The sequence below is a fragment of the Myripristis murdjan genome, chromosome 15 (genome assembly GCF_902150065.1).
Source record: "Myripristis murdjan chromosome 15, fMyrMur1.1, whole genome shotgun sequence".
NCBI classification, from domain to species: Eukaryota; Metazoa; Chordata; class Actinopteri; order Holocentriformes; family Holocentridae; genus Myripristis; species Myripristis murdjan.
The window spans coordinates 20244727-20263066 of NC_043994.1; the positions used below are offsets into that span (position 1 = coordinate 20244727).

The 18340-nt window shown below is 39.2% G+C and overlaps 1 protein-coding gene across 6 annotated transcripts in view; it reads right to left on the bottom strand.

Moving 5' to 3' along the window:
- The window catches only part of dst (dystonin), a 118434-nt gene extending 100207 nt beyond the window's left edge, over positions 1–18227 (bottom strand). For all 6 annotated transcript variants that reach the window (XM_030070442.1, XM_030070441.1, XM_030070439.1 and 3 more), the window contains exons 1-4: positions 18019–18227; positions 17617–17648; positions 16237–16425; positions 9995–10208 (exon numbers count right to left, since the gene is read on the bottom strand). In XM_030070442.1, coding sequence (XP_029926302.1) covers positions 9995–10208; positions 16237–16425; positions 17617–17648; positions 18019–18202 — 619 coding nt within the window. In that variant the 5' untranslated portion in view covers positions 18203–18227. The remainder of the gene's footprint in view (positions 1–9994; positions 10209–16236; positions 16426–17616; positions 17649–18018) is intronic.
- Positions 18228–18340: the final 113 nt, after the last annotated feature.

The window sequence follows — 18340 nt, forward strand, 5'->3', positions numbered from 1 at the left end:
AAATCTGGTCAAGACAAACAACGTAAAATAACCACATTTAAATCATAAAAATAAGGCCTGGTGCCTGTGTTGCTACTTTTTTGTCATCCGATGATGTAACAAAAGTGATTCAATCATAGTAATCCAATTTCCATGGTTTCAGTTATGTACAGATCACAAAAACGTTAAAGTTTGCCACATCTGCTGTTCCAAAGCACCCAGTAAGGTAACAATAAAGAGAAACCAAGGAATAATTTGCTTTTCCAGTATCATTTTATGGTACCAGCAGCGGCAATAACAGTTTGTTTGGAATAAATGTAAGAAGTAAAAAGTGTTTTGCATGGACAGCAATATCCACCATGGCTGAAAAGAAAAAGAAATTCAGAGATCATCAACTGAATATCAAAGGAACAAGACATCACAACACAGTGACACAGTTTGTTTTTGTGCTAAGGCTAGTTCAAAAACATCATGACAACCATGTTGCCAAAAAGAAAAACTGCAACTTTAAACATAAAAACTATGAAATAAAAGTAGAGGCTTTTTTCAGTATCATGTCAGATAAATGTACACTTTTCAAAGTCATGTTATATTATTTTGGAGCACTGACACTTTCTAACGTACGCCTGACATAACCCAACTAACCACAAATATTGGCTACTGTGACAGCTCCTTTCATTCTTCTACAAAGATCTACTGAGCATTTGTGTTTACATATTTGTTACTTTTTTGTCTCCAACAGCTGCAAAGACGTGACCTGACACATGGAAAAGTCCAAACACATGAATTTAAGCATGACTAACGTAATCAGCCCATGTATGCAGAACGTGAAATCTTGTTGGAAACTCATGCAACAACACAAAGAAGATTCAATATATATTATGAAACCTCACATTTTAGCAAATATCTCTACAATTTGATCAGTTTCAGGTGCAACTTTTCTTGACCAGCCTAACTGCAAAGTGCCACCGTTTGTTTTACAGACTAATCCAGATTGGAAAGCTTTCATTGAATGTGATTAGCCACTGTACAATAATAACAGTTAAATTAGAAGTAGCGACAGAACTATTTGTTGAGTAGTTTGTTGGTTTTCTCTCTGGAAGTGGCATTTTGCACACAACTCGCTTAAGGGGTTTTAATTTTATTACAGTGGCACTTGAAGTAAATCACAGCTGACAACAAGAAACACCCACTGTTCTTGGAGGAAAATGGGTGACGCTGCAGAACAAACCCAAATATTAATCATGCCATGTGGAAGGCCATCAGCTGCTTATTAGATCACTTTTTTTGTTCTGTGGTTCTTCTATTTTTACTGGCTTTGTCACACTTAAGGCCGTTCGGGGGTGTTTAACAATGGTTTTAAAACTACAGTTTCATGATGTGTAGTTAACAGATGGAGTTGCTCATTTCCTGGCCTCCTAAGACACTGAGAAGAGAGGAAATTCTGTTTCCGACCGCTAATATGGGAATATTTCCCAGCATCTGCTGCTTTCTGGAGAGAGGAGCGGTGCTGGCCTGACTGGGTTAGCTATGGTTACAGAGCGTGAGCCAGTGGGTGGGACAGAGCCTCACAGGATGATCTCATGTAAGAGCGAAGCAGAGCCAAAGGAATGAGGTTCAGTCATGCTGGTCTTCCCATCACCATGACAGCATATAAATATAACATTTGGATATATAATAGTGAGCAGGCGCACAGATATATAAATGCAAACCCATGGACTTGCATGTAAGGCATATTTCATGTCACTCTCTAAACAGAATATAATTAGTGCATCCAATTTGTGCCAAAAAGATGAGGCCTGTGCATCTCCAAATAGGAATATATAGGACTCAAACATGATTAAAAGCTAAATCCACCATAGCAAAAAGAGTTACACAGAAATATACAGCCTTAGTCTGTGATAATGTCATTGTACGGTTTTAAGTCAGAGAAATTCCATAATTCCCCGACTGAAGAGGACAGATAGAGCAGGAAAAAGCTTCACCAGAGCTTTGCTAGTTTAGATTACTCCACCCATTTTAGTTGGTAGAATCAGTGTATCAGTCAGATCAATGAAGGGCTTGGCAATAAGATTAGTGGCTGGATCAGTTTTCAGGAAATTTAATAGTGTACGCTTCAGCACTACTCTAGTGCTCTGATGCGCTGCTGTAGGCTCTTATTCATTTTTTCTGCTCACCATGTAACCTGTACAGCAAACTAGTTAAAGAGGAGCTGACTACTCCAATATTAACATTTTAACTGCAGATACAAACTGCCACATTTATCTGAGCTGATGTCCATGCAACACATTTCACAGGTTTTCAAAGCAGGGCCATCCTGCAGTCTGCCCAGAGGGGGCTGTGTTAACAGGTTCAGAGTAAGATCTGTTCTCCTAAACTTTACTGCAGGATTTTAAGACATCCACCCAATGCATGCCTGGAGAGGCTCCACCCTCTCACAACCCTGATTAGGAATAAGCGAGTATAGAAAATGGATGGATGGAGATATTACAGTGCACCGATTTGACACATTAGAGTCAGGACCTCCTCCAATAATCTAAGGCACTGAAATAGCTGTTAGCACTTTACATTTCAACTGCAGCAGCTGAGCAATGCCCCTAGATACAGCGTATATATCCCTGTACTTACATTATCCGACTCAATTATTTGTCTACCTCTAACTCATATTAACTAAAGCAAATAATAATCAGCAGCACTTCCGTTTTGATCCTTTCCTTAATGGGATATGGCCCTATCTAGTAGGTTTAGTTGAGTTTGAAATGTGATGATGTGTTTTTAGCACAGCCATGAATACACTAAACAAGTCATGACAGATATTAGTCTAGAGAGAAAACAGCGCTTTTAACTTTTCACAGGTGAGCTTTGGATATGCTGTTCCTAATACTCAAAATGCTGTCAAAATAATATCTGTCAAATTATGGCTATATATGGATAAATCTCGACATCTATGACCATATACATCAATATCAATATTACGATGATACCATAGGGGTGGGTATTGGTGTTTTCAGAAAATATTTACACAAAAAAGACTTCTGATAAACAGTCATGGGTGGTTATGATGGCCGGGCTGGTAAGAGGCAAATAAAAGAAGAATTAAAACAGTCTAATAAGTTCACAAAATTTAATGCAGCCTTTGGAACCAGGAATGAGTGCTTATGCCATATCATAATATTCTAATATCCAAAATCACACATAATAGCTACTCTCATATCACGGTAGGCATATACTGAGGACATCGTATTCCAGTTCACAAGTTCATGTATTCTAATTTTTGAGCAGATTTTGACTGTCCATAACTGAGAACCTGTGGTGGGTCGCTTCAGTTTTTTGGGAGGCTGTAACGTCTGATCGTAACTGTTCAGCTCTCAGCTACAAAGAGGCTCATTTAGGCAATAGATGGGTGGGGGCTGCCTTTGAAGCATGCCTGTTTGAATTTTATAACTCAACGAAAGGACAAAAAAAAAAAAAAAGAAAAAAGTCTAAGCACTGTACACTTGACACATGAACAAAAGTGGAACTTGGATGCAGCTCCCCTAAACACAAAGTGTCTTTTGTACAGCAGCAGACAATCTCCACAGAGGGAGCCTGCTGTGTGTGTGTGGGCCACTGGGCCAGTTGAATGTGATGAGTGGGCGGTCGACATGGAGCAGAGGGGTTGGGCTGGGCACAGCCCAGGAGGATGGACAAAGACAGTGACTGTGCAAAAAAAACAATGCTCTCTCGGCTCATCATTGTGTTTCATAATTAAGTATAAAAACGTCAATTCTGATCATTTTCAATCCTTCATCACTGGGTTTACTGAAATGCTGCTTGTAAAGAGGCCTGAAATCATCATTTGGATCATAGTGATGCTCACACACAGTTAACTGCAGGGAGAAACTGTCAGACCACACCCTTCAAAATATACAACTTAGACAGAGCCAGCATCCAAAAGGATTTTTTATCCAGCTGTTAATATTCAACACTGTCATCAATCTGTTGTCCTTAAAAAATAACAAAACCCTAACAGTGCATTGGCTGTGTGTTTCAAAACTAATTCACATTAACAGAAAAAATGAGCAGGGAAGACCTCCTTCAGCAAAAATGATATGATCTACTATCTGTCCTTATCATATTCCACTCTAGAACTGAGTTTCTGAACTAATCTGATGGCAGGTTTTTCTAAATGTATGACCAATATTATTACAACCACCAGAAATATTCATTAAATCACAATGAAATGAAAAATGACTTTTGCAACCTGTTTGCTAGTTTTATGTGTCATAATATACATCTATTAACAATAAATGTTAAGAAAGGGTTTCAAGATCTGTGTGTTCTTGTGTTTTTATATCAAAATGACATCACTTTCACTTCCTGGAAAACAGAAAGTAATGATTACCTCATCATGTCCCAGAAAACACACATTAAAATAGACATAGCTCTATTGGTTGAATAAAATAAACCACCAATAGAGCCATGGGAGATTTTTGGACGATCCTGCGTCTCTGCCTGTCCCCTCAAATAAAACTGCCATTCTCTCCCTAAGTGATATCCTACTCTTTTGACTTCTGAGCGGTCCTTCCCAGCACTATGTCCCCTCCTAACAACCTGTTTCAACAGGAAATAGAGCAAATAACAGAAGCAAGATGCTTTCAAAAGGCTGTTTCACTGTGAATTTAAGTCCAACTCGCAAAACAGAAAATGCACACTTTCTTATTGGCACTTAATGCATAAAATACAATGTTTGGCTACAAATTACAAAAAAATAGCCACGGGAGAACTGGTCAGAAACAATTTTGCATTCTTAAATAAAATGCTCTCGATCTCACTAAATGGGCAAGAGATTTTCACAAAAGGTGAAGAAAGGTCATTTGTGTTCAACTCTAGAATAAGAGCGCCAGTCTGACATAGTAATTTGTTCTGCAGGGCGTCCTGAAAGTAAATCAAAAGAACCTCTTGGCATGGAAAAGAGACAACTGAAGCAACAAACGCCCCGGCCGATTGATCTTTCTGTATGTCAGGGGGTGATCTACTGTTTGGGAAACTATAATGCCCCCTTCATTCTGATTACATACCAAGCAGGCTTGGCTAGAACAGTGTGATCCTATACAGTCAGTGTCCAAGGCCATAGCTGTTGTATGTGTCTAAGAAACCATGCCTTCAACTCAGTCATCAAATTTACAGGTCTTTTGTAAAGCCTGTATTTGATTTCAGCTCCAACCCGAAGCAAACCTTTGTTGAGTGTACTATTAACCCTAACGCCTAATTAGTGTGGCATTCCTTGTGATGATGTAATAAGAACTACATGTCCCCAGACAAATGTTTTTATTACACTCAAAATGTGAGAAATATCACATTCTTTTCAAATACATTTCAGCATCAGAGACTTCCCTCTGAGTTTTTGATAATGATCTCTAAATGACTCTCTTTATTGTTGAGTCTATTTATGTTTGGAGCACACTGAAGGTTACACTGGAGGTGAACAAGTACTTGTGTCATGCCTCACATTACATACCATAGCACTTACTACAATGAGGCATGTATATCCATGATGATCTCAAGAAATCTTTTGTTTCCAGCTTTTGTATTTTTTAACTGTAACTGACAGCCGACATTACCCCTGATGTGTAGAATATGTTTCATGACTCTGAGAATAACCGTATTATGTTATACAAAAGAATTATATAACGTAAAGAAAACAACGCAAGGCAAAAACATGTACCCACCTAAACACAAACTAACGTGTAGCTTCAAAGTTTAGAGCATCAGTCTAGATAATAAAGATAAACCTAAGTTAATAAAGCAAACAAAGGTATCCCAGCTCACATGCTTTGCTGTAACTCCTACCTTTTAATGTGAAAATTACTCAGCCCTAGATTTTTATCTTCATATGATTAAATTAAAACTGGTGAGACAAAGAAAATGCTGTTTCCTACACCCTGACTCTGCCTCTGGTTGTTCTCTCTTCTGGTTTGTTTAGACGTGTTTTGTCTGGTTACTGTTGATGATTTTGCCATGAAAAGTGCCTCTGACAATCCAAGAATCACATGGAGAGAAGCTTCGGGCTCTGGGTGATCAAGTCGACTGTAAATAAGACCACAGAATCAGTAATATAGCACAGACCATAGCTGGGACTGACACTACTCATCCACATGTGAAAGTGGAAAGGGAAATTCATATGGATTATTATAAAGCTGTTTCACTGTAATGATAATTTTTTAATCTTTATTAAGGATGCATGCACATGCTTGCGCTTATGATAATTTATATGAATATCACATTTAAAAATTCTAGAAACGAACAATTAAATGTGATATTTTTGTAAAACTAACGATGCATATTGCATCATCATCTGACTTGCTGCTCAGCTCTCACAAAAGGAAAGCGAGTGTTCAGGGTCACAACCGTGAATACGGCCACATAATGCAATTATTATACTATTAGCAATGGAGGTCATTTGATGGTTAAGGTGGAAATGGTCTGAAGCCACAAACACAACGTTGTTCAGGGGTCACCAAAAGGCCTGGGGCTGGCTCCTCATGGAGTTCATGCAAGCGGCCCTTAACCTGTGCAAAGAAAAACGCCTGATTGATTGTGTTTACCAATGTGCTATAGCCTGTTGATACTGCAACCTTTCTCCTGAACAGACCCCAGGAAAATAAATGGTGATAGATTCTTGCAGATAGCACACAAACACTGGGCCCACAAAGGGCCTGATGTAAACACAGTTGATGGAAACATTGTTCTATTATAGTTTTCCATGACAATGATCACCCAGCCAAGCAAGACCACTCCCTGGCTGCACCTTTTTCTTACTTCACTAAATCTAACAATTTTCACTAAACTAACAGTAAACATTATAAAATGGCTATTGGTGAAAGTTGTTAATAAAACTGAAAATAAAATGCGAAAATTTTAGTAAAAGTGATCAGTAAACTTGCTACAGATGAAAAAAGTCTTGCCATTCATTCTATATGTAACAACAAGTGTAAACAGAAACACCCTAAGCAATACATTTAAAAAATGACAAGAGAATGCAAGTTATTAATAATCTTTGTGGCAATGACAGCAACGTGCGGCAATCATAAGGAAGCTCATTGTTTCATTGTCTGCCACAGGGACGCTGCCTCAAGACAGCGGCCACAGATTCCAAATGATGCTACATCATATGATCCCATTAGAGCCCAGTCAGGGCGGCTGAGCCCCACCACAGCTGACTGACAGTGTTGGCTATAATACTGAACAGCTGAGAGAACCAGCCTGGACCACGCAATCCATAGAACAGCACATAACAAATGGTAAAGAAACTTGTTATTCCCTTTTTATTGTTTCCTTTACACGGGTTGACTGTGAGAGGAAGACAGAAATACAAGTTAAAGCGACTGCTGTCAGTTTGAATTCGTATCATATCCTCATAGGCTTGGCTGATTCATGACCTAATAGACTATACTGCTGTCAAAAGAGCACTGAATAGCATGGACCTCTTATGTCCAATGGGTTTGCTTTAATTAGTCAGATTGATGCAAAAGGAAGCGCAACGTGAACTGATTGGAGCTGACGCCTGGTCCAGCTATGTCATGTTCTGGCTTAGGATCTATTAGATTATGCTTCTGGACACCACATAGGTCACCTACGCACCATTCAGTCAATTAAATACAAAATATACAAGTAAAAATATAAGTACTTAGCTGATTTCTGTCACAAAAGTAGCATTTTCTCAAACATCATATGTAGAATCAGCCCTCAATACTGTGTTAGGCTTTTGGTTTTGTGTCCGAGTTGACAATGACGTTAGACACTGTAATCATCCGGCTAGGTGCAGTGATTCAACCTCTATCTAATATACTCCAAGCAATATTTCAACAATATACAGATGAGCAACACAAATAATCCTCTAATCTAATGATCATTCAAATACAGCTAAGTTAACACAAGGGCTTACAATAAAGTCTTTGTCAAGGCTACTAAGATACAGGCTGAATGTGATGTCATGCAAGAGATATTCCCACTTTTCCACTACCAGGGTATAGACGCTAAGACCAGTGGGTCACCACTGAGAGGGGCTGCCTGACATTTATTGACCTGTCAAGCTACAATCAGGCAATTTCTTCACCACTTAAAGCCTAAACTAATCACTGATCCTACCTTTGTATTTTTCCAGAACATCCTCATAAGCTTGGAGATATTCCTTTTCGTCCGATAGCACATAAGCCTGTGGTGTGCAGTGAGCCATAACCGGGGATCCACAAACTGGACATTCACGAGCGGCGGACAGAGATTGTGTGTGTGCGACTGTATGTGTGTGCGTGTGTGTATGTGTATGTGTGTGTGTGTGTGTGTGTATGAGCTGGGGACTCAAGAGCAAGAGTGATCGGCGCTGTTGTTGCACTAAAGGAAACGCCCCTACATCCCTCCCTAGTCGGCGGTCTGTCCAATAAACGGCACTTCCTCTCCGGGCTTGACTGGACTGATAGGAAGGACTGGCGAGCGTCCTGCGTCCAGTGCGCTGCAAAAAATACCCGTCTTCTCAATTTGCTCGCCTAGTGGCGTTTTACTGTGTTTTCAGATGCGCACAAAAAGCGGATAAACTTCCAGTTGCGAGAGAAGTTCACATGCACATCGTCTTTGTGGAAGAAAGTGTCTAATATTCATAATATAACAGGCCAGAGTGATCAGGCTTTTTTCAAAGTAGACAAAATTTTCCAAAAAAGTGAAACTTCAGTGGAAGGGAAGCACGTGGAATTACCTCGCTACACGTGTAGATTTTTTTCGCGTGTGTTTAGGAAAATAATATTTCTTTTGATGTTTCTGATTTATTTATTTATTTATTTATTTATTTATTTATTACTAAGATTGATGTTATTTGCAGTGTGTAGTTATAAACGCTATTCCTTGCCAGGCGCCTTTGTGCCACTGCATGCCCACAGTTTTTTTTTTTTTTTTTTTTTTGTTGTTTGTTTTTTTCCCCCACAAAGCGGCACATTTTGCTGGACTGTTTCAAGTACAAGTGTGTACTTTAAGCCTATAGCCTCTTAAATTGTGCTGGCAGACTTACAGCACCGCTGTCTTGGTGAATTATTATTCCAGTTGGACTCTTTGCGGTCTTTTACATGGATCAAACAGTATCAGCTGTCACTTGCTACTGTCAGACAAATTCCTCTAAGCTGCAAGGTGTCAGTAAACATTTAGCCCGGCTCAGTGTGTCAGGATCAGTCTTTGGTTCAGCCAGCTATAGATTATCCAAAATGTCTACTACAACTGATCAATGCCATGCAAGGGAGTGACATAAATAATGCTCCATAAATCTTCCTTGTAACAGTATCACTCTTGCCCGACGTGTCATAACAGGGTTCATGCAGGCTATATGCATCCACTGTGGGCTGTTACTTCATTTGCTGAATTCAGTCTTGTTTCCAGGCGCAAAATCTGTCTAAACCTGATTTTTATTCAGCAGGTGTGGGCCCCAAGAGTGTCACTGGATGTTTTGATCTATGAAACTGAGCGGCGTCTCAAACAATCCTTATTAAGTTAGGTTGTTAACACTGTAGGCTGCTTTGCCCTTATGAAAAACGACTAGAGTCATCCTGAATTGCTATACAATATCATAGGAGACAAACAAATAATAAGATAAGGTAAAGCTATAAGCATTACTGAGCAACATGCCCATTAAAACCCTAATATTGGAATAGTGTAATACTATAAAAACAAAAAAACACAAGTGCAATAACATCACAATAAATTCACTAAAGAGTCCCACAAACCTATAAAACCTCATTGGAATACAGCAAATGTTATTGAATATTACACAAAAGGGCCATTAAATCGCTACTGGTTAGCACAAACAAGTTATAAATTAGTGGAACATAACAGCAATATTACAGAACAATAATAATAATAATAAAATGTAGCTATACAGTGCAATCACTCTCTACTGAGCAGCACAGACACGGTCCCTATAGCAGCATTAGCCTACAGCAGCACAGCATTATGTTGTTTGGTTATTGGCTTCCCTGAGGTGTGAGCCGCTCACCTGCGATCCGGAGCACGGCTCTCTCCGCCGGATCCAACACGGATCCTCCCTGGATCTTCCTCTTGGATCGCTCATGTCTGGGGAGGTTCCACGGTAAGGTGTCGCCGGGTGCCGGTGATACCGAGCCGGATTTCACACTGTAATCATCCTCGTCTGAGAAATCCGCCGAGGAAGACATGGAGCAGTGCAGGGAAGGGTTCCCTGAACTGGAGCTCTGTGAGACAAAAGAAAGGGGGAAAAGGGGGAACAATGCTTGTCTTGATTTCACATACAGCAAAATGAATGAGGAGAGCACAAGCATACACCACAGGCCCACAAAGCGGTGGACAATAAAGAAAGCATCACATATAATTTCTCACCATCGCGGGTCAGAGGTAAACAGCGTGATGTAAACGCACGTTAGGTGTGAGGAAGCTCGGTAATACGAGCCACCAGCTCGCTGTGAGCCATGGTAACAATAAAAGATTGAGCACAATAAAAGGCGATGTGAAATCAATCGTATCTGGCTCCCCCGCCAGGTCAACAATAAGACTTACCGCTGTATACATGAAGACCTGTCAGCTGGGAAAAAAAAAAACACTCTTATTTGCGTGCTATTAACTTCCCCGCATACATCCGTGTGTCAATTAAAATGGGTGCCACGCCCTTCCAGGGATGCTATCGCCATGAGTTCATCTCTCATCATAGCATTAGGATGCGGGGTGATGTCAGTCCTCCAGAGAGCAGAGCGGATGGTGTACTGCCAAGGCTGAGCTGGACCGTGATGGGAGAACAGGCTGCATGTGTCCCCGCGTCATACCCGGTAGCCCAGGCAGCCAACAACAGCAGCTCCAGCAGCACTGACGGTGTTACAGCGCCATCCCCACACAAACGTGTTGGCTGGCTGCAAATAACTCAGAGGCTGGGGGAAAAATGTCTGCCAGGTGGTTTCAGTCTGGCACAAACTTTCTCATGTCAAGGACAGCTCAACAGATACACCTCAGGGTACAGGAGACCCTCCTGGGATAAGTTGGGAGGTGTTGTCCCTTCTTGTTAAGGTGACTTTGTACATAATTATGTAACAGCCTGTACTGTAGATGGGGGGATAACCACAGTGGGAACATTTAAACCTCAGAGCAGAGCATGTGTCCTTATATATTTTTTCATTGTACAGAGACAGTGGTGAAATTAAGCACCTCCTCAAATGCCATCCTGAAACCAAGGTTATCCAAAGATCCTGCTTTGGAGAACAACAACAAAAAAAAAAATTCTTCATCTCAACAAGCCTTATATTCAGTCTTAAAATCTTGTTTTCTTGTAATAATAAAAATCTGACATTGGGATGAGACAATTCTCCCGGTTTCTAATGCTAATCAACCTGTTTCCAGAATTTTCTTGAATAAATTGTTATTGCCTTGATCATATTAGGCTGATCTGCCTTATTCTACCTTGTCTCAACATATTTATACTTGTTTCCAGAAAAGTCCCTGAAACAAAGTGAAACAGCACAGGAAGCAAGTGGGATTATTTCATCCCATTTGCTGTTTTTTTTTTTTTTTTCAACAGTAAGAAAAACACATTTTTTAAACTGAATATAAGACCAAATTACTTTTTAGGATGGATATTTTTGATTTTGATTTAAACCAAGCACCAAGGAAAAGAAAAAAATCTATGTATGTTCATCAAATACATCTTTGTCATCATTTTCTCTGCAAGAGGGTCTGCTTTTGTTCCATCGAGTCTAAGCAGGTTTGTTACACTTACTTGAAAAGCTAAAAAAAAAAAAAAAAAAAAAAAAAAAGTAACTTTTATTGAGAAAATCATGAATGAGTGACCTTTACTTCTGTTTTCAGCCCCTGCTGCGCCCAGCTGGGATTGAGCAACTAAACAACTGCAGGTTGCAATATGTTGACACAACTTGACAGAAATGGAAAAAGGGTGGGGCTGCACAAAATACCAATACCATGAGACTTAATTTGCTTGATTATAAAACAACAGTGAAAGAGGAAATGCACCATAAAACTATAATCCTGGGTAGTTAAGTGCAGACAGATATTACATCATCAAGAGGTAAACAGAGCAGTGTTGAAGCCTCTAGAACAGTACCTGGTGTGTTTTCATAAGGATATGGAACATAGTTCATGATGCTCGCCAGCAGCACACCCATATGTGCACACCCATTCTTGGTTGTGGGCCATGTGTGAGTCAGCAGAAAGGTGATAAAAACCAGCATTATTCACAGCCTCTTTATCATTTAATTTCTCATAGTTAGTCCTGTGATAAAATCTCAGTTGTGAAAGCAGGCAGACTATATTGTACAAGTTTTATCAGCTTTCTGCTGGTTCATAATTCCAACCAGTAAACAACGTAAGAACACTCCATGATTTAAGAAAACATGATGCTCAGAATCATGCAACAAATATTAATATAACTGTAACTGGAATAACATTAGTGACTTTTTTTAAAGGTGGATTTAAAGGTGGATTCACTTTGTGGAGCTATCTGCATAGGCATAAAAATACATGAAAGATGCCAGGCCCAGCCACCCATCACTTGGCATACCACCACTGATCTATAATATATTGTTTTTATAATACATCAGTGCATAAAACCTATTCTCTTGATTAAGGAATATGATAAATATCCCTTGGTAATTTGTTAACACTTGATACAAATAAAAACACTGACCTTTTCATTCTTTATGCACATTTGGGTCCAAGCTAAAACTAACTTAAATTGTTCCTGCCATTTAACAGAAAAATGTTGGTAACATTTGTAAGTATACTAATTTTGGTGTATATAGTTCTTGTATAAGCACAAACATTAGATCATAATTTACCCACTAAAAAATTACAGCTGTGATTCTCAAACATATAGAATATATATACATAGGTTCTCTTACAGAGATAATTACTCAAAAGATTTCTCACCTCAAAAAAAAAAAAAAAAAATCTAAACATTCATGCCTGCTTACATGTGGAGACAGATGCAGTTAATACAGTGTGAAATGAGATATGAAGACTGCATAATAGCTTGTAAAGGTCAGCCTCTAACAAACCATGGCACATTTTGAATCTAATCTTAATTTAATCTGGATTGGATGTTCGGTTTCCCTAAAATGTAAGAACAAAAAAGAAAGGTCATATGCTGTACATGACGACGCATGCACAAATCTGATTATTCATTTCGTGCAGGTATACATCTCAAATGTGCACCAGGTAGTAACAAGCCAATTGTTTTACGTTTCTATTCCAGTGTGACTTGCCCAATTTAGTGACACTCAAGGATTACAAAGTGGACAGCAATTATTTGCACAACAGCATGCTTTAAATAGCATTTTTTTTTTGACAATGAGACAAGTCACACATTATGGATTATTCATTTTGCTCAATTTGGTTTAGGTATGCATGTAAATCCATTATGCATGATGCATGGAGGGACTGGTCTAGACCTCCATTAGTTCTGATGTGCTGTTATTAATATTAATAGTACACACCACAACAGGAAAGGTACATCACTTTGCACTGGACATTGCAGTCTAGTCACTCACATGTCTGGGAGCTCTCATGGTTGCATAAATCCTCAAATTGCTATTCCTGTTGCTGGTAATCTGTTAAATCTCCCAGCCATTTGTACTGTTACAATTACTAACAAACACAAAGATATTAAGTCTTTTTGCTCACTGCCAAGTTAGCTCTTCATCTGTGCAACAAAACTGTATGTAATGTCTGACATTAAGGGGTCTGAAATGAGTTTAGTATGCCAGTGTTTTCAAGAATTTTCAAATGATTTTGTTTAATGTATGGCAAAATTACTGTGATTCAATCATTATGTACTGAGAACTGTTGAACTATGGCTGATATGACATCAGTTTTTCTAGATATGTGGCTCTGCCCAAGTTGCTGTGACATGTTCTTCTTCTTTTTGTATTCCATATTGCTGAATGTGGCAAAATAACAAAAGATTTTGTGTCTGATATCTACTGCAGCACTATGAATTGAGGTGGGAACACAAGTGAACACACAAAAGCCTTCTGACAACAAACAGTAATAATGTCACATTACAAACATCATTACATAACAAATTGAATTTGCAAGGGCAAAAAGAAACACATGGTTCACCGAATTATGTGCATCGATATTTTCCAGAAACAGAGAAATCCACACACTCAGCAGTACATGAAAACATGCATGCTGTGTGTATAGATGTGGTCTAAGCTTTAGGCCCAGAGACAACCTGGACTGGACTTATGCTGCACTGTTCTTGCAAAAGTGGCCAAGGCCTACACACAGTCAAATGAAGACTAAACCATCAAATTCGCTTGACAGCAAAGTGGACGCTAGGTGACATTCCTTTTCTCTGGTATAAGAAAAACATATTTTATTCACAGATCAGGGCAGCAGAACATAAAAAGCATGATGTATCCGAAGGAGATCAGCCCCCCTTTATGAATATTTTTTCCAATCTTAGGTCCAGTGTTCCCTCATACCTTTGTCCTATGTTCCATCAATTTTTCATCCCATGAAAAATGGACCAATCTCTAAATCAGGCTCCTCTGCTGTTGTCATGCTTCTCTCTATCCTCATCTTCTAGTCTGTTTTTGCTCTGTGTGAAAATTTGATAAAATGTTGATGGATGGTGAGCTCAGTCGTGTTTTGAAAATGGTCATGTGGGTCCTATTTCAGGAAACGAGGGAACACAGGGAAACAGAAATACAGAGCTAAAAGGACATGGTGCTTAAAATGGTGGTGAGGGAACTCAGAGCTGAGTTGATGATCCACATTAAGTAAAACTCCTGTCTGATATTCTCTACTGAACCTTTAAACTGCTGATAGATTTAAAATGGAGGTAGGAGCACATTACTGGGCTCCAGACAAATGTGGCAGAGTGAATGCAAACAAATTATAGAACCTGCCTTAAATGCAATATCAGCTTTAGAAATTCAAACTGGATGTGAGAATCCAATCAAAATGAATAAAACAGGTTTGAAATGGGTTAAATATTCTATGACCTGTTTGTGTCAGGAGTAAAGATATTGATGGAGCAAGCCAGTCCAATCTGAAAACAGAACTTTATATCATTTGTTTTCATGTTTTGTTTTGTTTTGTTTTGTTTTTATTCAGGGAATGCCTTTAGGATTAATCTAATAATGCAAGACAGAAAATAAAGCTAACCAGTTTCACTTCACAGGCTATTTATCAGGATGGTCCAAATTAATTTATTACAAGACTTAGGAGAGCTTTGGCACTGTTTTTAACAAGTACTTTGGAGCACTTTTTCAAAATTAAATCACCTATCTGATAGCTATGCTACATACGGCCAGGGGTGAAAGTAACTAATTAACTTTATGCATGCTACTGTAATTGAGTAGCTTTTGTGTTCTTGTATCTTTTTAAGTATGTTTAAAAGTTAGTCATTTTACTTAGGTATGTATTTTATTTATTTATTTATTTATTTATTTATTTGCTTGGGTATTGTACTTAGCAAGGTATAAGTCACACCCACTGCAGTAGTGCACAGATTTTATAGGCTCTCTCATCAGAAGCCATGCCACCAGAAACCGACAAATTATGGAGTATTTCTCAGAGAGTCAGTCAGGCAACAGGGATGAGAGTAGTAATCTACCTTTATTATTAATTTTTGTCACTTTTTTGTAACTTCCAAATTTCCAATTAAAAGAATCTAGCTCTTACTAGTGCTACTTCTTTCCCCTCCGGGATCAATAAAGTATTTCTGATTCTGATTGTCCTTTTAGAATTGCATGATTGATTGTCCTTTTAGAATTCTGATTGTCCTTTTAGAATTCACAGAGTTATTATTCCAGAAAAGTAACTCAGTAACTTGGACTGAGTCCATTCCAAATGAGGTACTTTTTTACTTTTACTTAAGTAACTATTTAAAATAGCACTTCCGCTTCTGCTTAAGTACAGTATCAGCAGAGTAACAATACTTTGCTTGAGTGGCAATATATAGTGCTCTTTCCACCACTGCATGTGGCAAATGGCTCAAGTTATGTTAGGATGTGTGTGCTTCAGAGAAAAGGTGGCCTAGATAATCCTTAAACAGGACAGCCTTGGTTCAAACCCTGTATTAGTGAACCTTTGCCCTGCCAAAATGTCCTTGAGCAAGTCATTGAATCCTGTAGCTGCAGATGTGCCCTGGCTTCCCCACTGAGATAAAAGAGCAAAAAGAGAATTTTCCTAGAAGATTCATAAAGTATCATCTTATAATTAATTATAACTACTATTAAGGGGAATACCTACAGGTTTGCGTGTAGGCGTGACTTGTACAGACTGGTAAAATTCGGGCAGAACTCTCTTCTTCACTTTGCGCTTACGCAAAGTTGATGAGGAATCTGGATCACTCTCAGGAACCTCGACCAGACTCGGCTTTTCCTCTGCCACTCGGATACGCCCACTCCTTCTGGCGTGGCGTGGACTGTGTCTGAAGCCCTGCAAAACACAGGCAAGTGTCAGGCTGACAGGAGATTTATTTTGCCCTTCAGCAGACTCTCATTGCAAGAGAAAGCTTCTTTAAATTAAATGCACTGTTGGTCTTATGTGCTTTTGGTTTCTTAAGACTCAGAGGCAGCATCTGTTGGCCATCACATCACCTCGACAAATCACAGTTAAGCTGGGGAGGCTGTATTCTGGCTGTATGATGTCTGGAAAAACAACTGGATTTCAACATCAGCGCATTTTTTCAAAAATGTTGCAGAGGCTCCAGAATTTGAACTGAAAGGAAATACAAACTTGCATCACAATAAGTTCAACTGTCAGCTCTTTGTTGAGACTGACATTTTTCTTATGGATCTGTTTGTTTTTGAAGTGAATATGTTGTGATCACATGATGGAGTGGGGGTGAACAGAAACACATTCTCTTGTAGACAACACTGGGGCATAATGATTAGGGAGTGTCCTGCCCTGCTGTAATGTCCTTGAACAAGAACTGAAACCCTACATCAGCCCCAGCAGTGCTGCACTGTAACTGAACCTGCAAGGGTGGGAGGGGGGGGATAGTTCCCTCTTATACAGATTAAAAGAGAATGAAACAGTAAAAAATAAAGGAGAGGTGGAACCTTACAAAGTTAGTAATCGTATAGTAATATAGTTGTTTTATATATTAAATAAATATAAAATGCATTTTAAAGTAATTTGAATTTTGTTTCCGAGTGTCAATTTATGTGCTTTTATTTTGAAAGTAGAAAGTAAACCGGAAACGGAGAATTTGCAACCCCCGCGTGCTCGACGCAGTTGAGCACTGGTTGAGCAGACAGCACCTGACACGATGACAACGCATCACAAAATAGAAAGTGAATTTCCTTCCCGTATTTCACAATTAAATTGTTATTTTTGGGTTGTCTGAAAATAGCAAGTACTCCGTTTCGATCATGTTTAAAAATTAAACTGCCACCTCTCCTGCATTATTTATTGATAACACATGCGCAATGCGCACATCACAGTCCGTAAATAGTCATGCAGTTCTGGTTAAAATTCGAAAGAAACAGGCGAAGTGGGCGAAGCCTTGTCATATTATAAAGCATTTAATGATAACTGAGAGCTTTAAAGTTGTGACTTTTTCACAGCTGTGTAATATTAGTGCCGACTAACTGGAGCTCAGTGAGGAAAAAAAGTTTATCCTACCTCTGATCGAAAATGATGCGCTCGGAGGCCAACTGCTAGGACAGATAGGAGATGTTAGAAATAAGCTACTGTGATCTAACATTCAGCATCATGAAAAACATGTCAAATAGCCCAAGTCACCGGCTATGCATTCATAAAAATAAATGTAATTTCACACTTTTGGGTTATGGTGCAGCTTAACTAAAAACAGACCTGACAGGATAACCTAAATAGTCCTGTTACGCAGTAACACCTTCATTACAGTCCAAATCTAAAGAGTTTGCTCTGGTATATTGCAGGTATGTATATACTGCAGGCTATAATGGACACTGACTTACAATGCTTCATAGATAAGACAGAGACTATGAATGACTGCCTATGACATGCCAGGATTAGGAGATGCGGCTGGCCTGTGCTACTCACCGCGGCTCTTGGAGCGTCCGGACAACACAGATTTTATTGGATGCTTTCCATCACGAAGCCTGCGATGCCAGCAGCAGAAAAACAGAATTGTCGCAATAGTCCCAAGCAAAAGCAACAATAATAGCAGCACACATTGAATACTGTATGGTCTCAGTAGGACCAAAAACGCCGCAGCGATCATCATAAGACGAGATGTAGGGCAGATCCCGTTGCTACAGACAGCTGGCTCCGCTCCTGCCGTAATATCGCTAAGAGCTTAGGATGAGAAAAAAGGCTTTTGACACAATATGACACACATGAATCATCGCAGAGCAAACCGTGC